At 40.7% G+C, this 6,148-nt stretch overlaps 1 protein-coding gene across 1 annotated transcript; it reads left to right on the plus strand.

Moving 5' to 3' along the window:
- Positions 1 to 3,260: 3,260 nt before the first annotated feature.
- Positions 3,261 to 5,521, plus strand: LOC141432257 (cytochrome P450 6a2-like). Its single transcript, XM_074093795.1, has 2 exons — positions 3,261 to 4,764; positions 5,341 to 5,521. The coding sequence occupies exons 1-2, from the start codon at positions 3,402 to 3,404 to the stop codon at positions 5,511 to 5,513; spliced, it is 1,536 nt and encodes a 511-aa protein (XP_073949896.1). The 5' UTR covers positions 3,261 to 3,401; the 3' UTR covers positions 5,514 to 5,521.
- Positions 5,522 to 6,148: the final 627 nt, after the last annotated feature.

The raw sequence follows: 6,148 nt of genomic DNA on the forward strand, positions 1-6,148 counted from the left end.
GATACATATTAACGCTAAGGCTGTATGGATATTATTATGTTCTCGATATACATACATTATATCGATACACAACATAGGTACTAAAGAAGATTAAAATTAGAGGTAAACAATGGGCGACCTTATGTTAAAGAGCGATCTCTTCCAATTAACTTTCGAGCAGTTGAAAATGTGAAATAGACATATGCAATGACCATGAATGGATAACAATTTCTAATTTTGATAATTTCAGTAACAGTTTTTGATATTTTTGGCAACTGTAACGTTGCCGAAACGTCGAGTAAATATTACTCGTGTAAAAATAGCGTGATAAGTCCCGTTTAATGGCATTTGACTATGAATTTCAGTTCAGTTTTTTTTTTTCAATTTAAATGTTGAAATTCTTCTGTTGTAATGTTAACAACTGTTCCATTAATGTCTCTAAAAATTAGAGTTTTTTTTTCATATTTTCCTGTTTTAAACTACTTCTTTTACAGTCAAATATCCATTTGTGTGCGGAAAAAAGAACGCTCTATATAACACGATAAATTTACGTCAATCTAATTTAAAGTCTAATATATCGACATCGTTTAGGTAGAGTCGATACGTGAGAGGTGAGGTCACTATGACAGGTCAAAAAATGCCATAAAAATTCCGCTCTCTGTATATAACTTATGTAACATAAGTGTGCGTCACAGACTGGTCAGTTCTACTTTTACCCGCGACTGCCCGAAAGAGAGTTGTGATTTTTTGGGTTATGATATGTACTTATTACATAGTACATATGTATAATGGTTCGGGCAGTCGCGGGTAAAAGTAGAACTGACCAATCTATGACGCACACTTAATTGAATCCAGAATGATGAAACATCGCAACATGCGATAAATTAATATACAAAAACAAAAATGTTACCGTGGTACCAAGTCATCGTGATATTTGTAGATACGGCCGCAGAAAATCCGTCCAGTATTTTTGGCATTGTCATTGTGACTTTATAGGACGTTGACTGTTCATAATGGTATTGCGTATTGTTATTGTTGTAAAAAATTTAATATGCATTGAAATGAGTCACTATACACCGGAAGATGGTGCCACAAAATATTAGGTCATTTGTACCAGTATGGCGGTTCTTCAGGGGTCTAATTACGGAATGACAAAAAAGAAAATGATGGTCATAGCGCTGGTACCGGCGGCCCAATCGCGTGGGCGTTAATCGAACGTGTCGGATAAATAACGAGTGTCGAACGATTTGTTCCACAAAAATGCTTGTATTTTCCGATAGTCGATGAAAAAAGATGTAGGCGGTAGCGTAATCATACTTCTCCGATGTGACTTACAGCTCGCCATACCGACGCGAACACATTACTTAATTAAAAAAACAATTCACCATTTGTACCAGGCTAATTTTTGCACAGCTAATCATCGTCGAGTAGCCATTCACGGAAATCACCTTGCCATACTTTGCCGACGGTTCCCAATGGCCGCCATACCGCCGCAAAGGGCTAAACTTTTTTTTTGCAAAACAAAACAAAAATCAAAACTTTTTTATTTTTTTCTAACAAACTTAATCGTAAATTCAATGTACGCCATCCTAGACCCCAGCTGACGTCGCCTGTCACTACAAATATTAAACATTTGGCTTTACATATGCTTCTTCGGATAAATTTAAGTGTAATAAAAATTAAAATACTTACTAAATCATTTTTAAAAGTCGCTGAACTAATGTTGTTCGGTTTGACCAGTACTATCTATGTTAAGCCGCGTATCCACTAGAGGCAGCCTCGGGCCGAGCGGCTGCCTCGCTCCGAGGCCGCGCAAGTGGAGACGCTGCCAAAGGCACGGCTCAGACTGAGGCTCCTTTGAGCACGGCCAAAAAACCGACAAAATATGGCTCGGCTCGCGGTGCTCGGCCTGAGGCTGCTCTAATGGATACGCGGCTTTAAATTTTAATTATTTGCCCGTGTTACAGGCCACACCCGGTAGATAAGTGGTGAGTTTGAAATCCGGGAATACCTTTCCACTCTTGAGGTCCAATCGGGCTTCTTTAAAAGTAGGCAACAGGGGGGCTACTACGAAATTCGAAAATCGAAGTTCATATCGTACCGTCCCTCTCACTCTCGTATTAAATAATATTAGTATCCATAGCACCAGCTTTACTTAGTTTGGGACTAGGTCAATTGGTATCAAGTGTCCCATGATACCTATTAAAAATATATATATAAAATGCCGTGGTGGCCTAGTGATTTGACCTATCGCCTCTCAAGCAGAGGGTCGTGGGTTCAAACCCCGGCTCGCACCTCTGAGTTTTCGAAATTCATGTGCGGAATTACATTAGATATTTACCACGAGCTTTGTGGTGAAGGAAAACATCGTGAGGAAATTTGCACAAATCTGCGAAGCAATTCAATGGTGCGTGTGAAGTACCCAATCCGCACTGGGCCCACGTGGAACTATGGCCCAAGCCCTCTTGTTCTGAGAGGAGGCCTGTGCCCAGCAGTGGGACGTATATAGGCTGGGATGGATGGTATGATATATAAAATGTGGAATGTGTTCGGAAATAGTTCCGATCCGCATTGGCGATCCAGGGCGATCCCTTAGCTCAAATAGCGAATCAGCTGTGTTAAAAATGTAGTTGTGTTAAATTCTTGTGATGTAAGTCTTTTGTCGGTTTTTTTTCTTTCTTCAAATCTGCTACACACATAATCAGATAATACACACAGCCATAATCAGATAATGTATGAGTAATGTTATGACTCATTAGGTAAAAATAACATTACAAATATGTTTTAAAAAATATACCTCGTCCATTTCCTTGCCGGATTCTTCTCAATAGAGGTTTTTCTGAACCGGTGGTAGATTTTTTTGACATTCATAAGGGTTTGTTAGAGCCTAAATTTAATAGAGACATTTCGACTTACACTTTGAAAATATTTTTTTAAGTTTAAAAACAAAGCTTTTTAGCACTGTGAAGGCTTAATAAAATTGTATTGTATTGTAAAACTTTTTATTATACATATAAACACATGAAAATAACAGCACACAGGATAATAAGATGTACAAAGGCGAACTTAAAAGAAAAGAAAGAAGAAGAGAATGAGAACAAGAAAATGTTATCAATTTATACGTAAAATCTTTATAACTATCAATGTATTTATTTTGTCACCTTACCTAAGCATAATATCAATCAACGAATTCATAAAAAAAAAAACATTTTAATACGAGTTCCCGAGAGTGTTGTATAATAAAATGAACTTCTATTAATCTATTAGGTAGTATTATCTAACTTATTAGTTATAGTAGTATCTCTTATAGGTAGTAATCTTATCGATATTTTTATCATATAGTATTGGCTTACGCTGGATACGCCGCTATATAAACAAGCGGCCGTTGATTATACCTACATTCAAGTGAGAACAACACAGCCATGATCACACTCGCGGTCATAATCGGGCTGGCAGCAGCCCTATACCTCTACCTCACGCGTACGTTCGACTACTGGCAGAAGCGCGGCGTCAAGCATGACAAACCCTGGCCACTCTTCGGCACCAACGCCAAGAACTTCTTCATGCAGGCAACAATTGTCCAGGTCGCATCAGAAACTTACAGGAAATACCCAGGAGAAAAACTTGTCGGGTTTTACCGCTCTTCGAACCCTGAGCTGCTCATCAGAGACCCAGCACTCGCCAAGAGTATTTTTACTACCGACTTTTCGTCTTTCCATCGTCGAGGCATTTTACCTGGGGATGTTGAGCCCGAACCGCTGCAGATGCATCAATTCGTCGTTGATGATGACTTGTGGCGGTTGATGCGGATTCGCATGACACCGGCGTTCTCCAGTGGCAAGTTGAAAGCGATGTTTCCCCTCATCGTTGATAGGGCTGAGCGTCTGCAAGCTCGCCTGCAGAGAGTGGGCGGCAAAGAGGCCGTGGAGGCGCGGGACCTGATGGCACGGTACACCACGGACGTCATCGGCACCGTCGGCTTTGGCATCATCAGCGACTCACTCAACGACGACAACGATGCGTTTCGAGCTCTTGGACGCAAAATTTTCAGCTTCAGCTCTTCGAAACTATTCAAATTATTTCTAAAGAACCTTCTGCCTAGGATCTTCGGGTACTTAAAGGCTTTTAGTGGTGAAATTGAAGGGGATGTCGTTGGTATGGTTAAATCCATAATGCAGCAGAGGAATTACGAGCCGTGTGGACGGCACGACTTTATAGACTTGCTTCTGGAATGCAAGAAAAAAGGTGCTATGTCAGGGGAATCAATCGTGGAAACAAATGCTGACTCCAGCCCAAAGAAGGTGTCGTTTGAGATGAATGATGAAATCATGGCGGCGCAGTGCTTCGTGTTCTTCGTAGCTGGCTTCGAGACCTCTTCGTCGGCCACAAGCTTTACTCTGCACGAGTTGGCTCACAACCAAGGCGCGCAAAGGAAAGCACAAGAAGAAATCGACCGTGTGTTGGCCAAGCACAACAATAAACTGTGCTACGACGCAATATCGGAAATGACTTATCTGAGATGGTGTTTAAACGAGGCTCTAAGAAAGTACCCACCCCTTGGTTTCTTGCAGCGCAAATGCGCGCGTACCCACACATTCCCCGAAATAAACGTAACCGTTGATCCTGGCGTGAAAGTGATAATCCCTATAGAAGCCTATCATAATGACCCGGAGATCTTCCCGGAACCCCAAGAGTTCCGTCCCGAGCGGTTTGACCCAGAGGTGATAACGCCGCAACAGAAGGTAGCTTACTTGCCATTTGGAGAAGGACTTCGTAATTGCATTGGTGAGTTGACTTTTATTTATGTTTATTAATATATTTCTGCCATTATATAGGTGTACCTACTGCTATTTGTTAATAACTATTTCTAATCATTATCATCTCAGGGAATGAGAGGGCTCGCTAATGGCTACAGTTCCCATGCGAGCCTTGTTCAATAGATTAGATAGATTGAAAATAGTACATTTCTGTAGAGGCTGGAAAGGAAGCAGTATAGATGAATGAGTTAGCTTGAAGGCCGACCCGAAGGGGAGGTCTTCGATAATACGAGTTTATCTATTGCACTTTTGGCCGAGACTAACATTGTGCTTTTCACGATCACTGCGATTGGAAATAAAAAACGTTTATCTATCACAAAACAAACAATAAGAATCCAAAGACTGCGTTGCTCCCGCCGATTTTAGTTTTTCTTTTGTGATATATATTTTTTTGTTTAAACGAGTCCGTCTTAGTGACCAGTAGGTACGCAACCACATATTTAAAAAATTAAAAACATCATCCTCGTTATGTCCAACCTGCTGCAAATAGGCGGTTTTTCAGCTTTCAAAGTTGGTTAGATAATAACGTTAAGGCTTGTTTCAGGCGAGCGGCTCGGGCTGATGCAGTCCATGGCTGGTCTGGCGGCGGTGCTGGCGCAGTGCACCGTGACGCCGGTGCCGGGGCGTGCGCGGAAACTGAAGTTTGACAAAATTAGCGTCATAACGAACCCCGTTGATGGCGTCCCACTCATCTTCCAGCAGAGGAAAGTCCAGTGAAGAGGCGTCTACATAGGGTTGGGCGGAGGTCACCAAATTCGGAATAAGTTAAATCCTGACTTTTCCAGTTCTTTTTTGAGTCAGTTTCTGAAATCGTTTAGTTCCCAAGAGGTCGTTTCGGTAATAAGTTTAATTCTGATTATGCCTAATCCGTTAAAGGATCAATGCTGAAACAGTTTAGGTTCTAAGTAAGCTAAATTTTAACAAAACCAAAATAATAACCGCCATCAAATTCAATAATAAGCCCTTTTCTGATTAGGTCAAATTCTTTATACGTTTCATTCAATTAATAGTCTATATCTAATTTGGTTAGTTTTTGATTACGTAAAACTCGTATAAGTGACATTTCTAGTGTAAGTCAAAATCGTGGTACGTCATGCGAATTTACAGTCAATCACAATTATTTGTAGTCTTTTTCAGCGAGAAATGTAATAACAGTATTATTAGGTACAGTAGGTACGGAATGCTGCAAAATTGCATGAACAGTTAGTCTATGATTATGATAGAACTACGTATCGTAGACCACCCCATCTACACTATTATATAAATACTACCTACCTATTTAAGACATGAAGTGACTTTGACAGCTAACGCCACCACGGCTGTGGTAGGCAGGACAACACTCGACACGTTTA

This window comes from Choristoneura fumiferana, chromosome 10 (assembly GCF_025370935.1).
Source record: "Choristoneura fumiferana chromosome 10, NRCan_CFum_1, whole genome shotgun sequence".
Lineage (NCBI taxonomy): Eukaryota > Metazoa > Arthropoda > Insecta > Lepidoptera > Tortricidae > Choristoneura > Choristoneura fumiferana.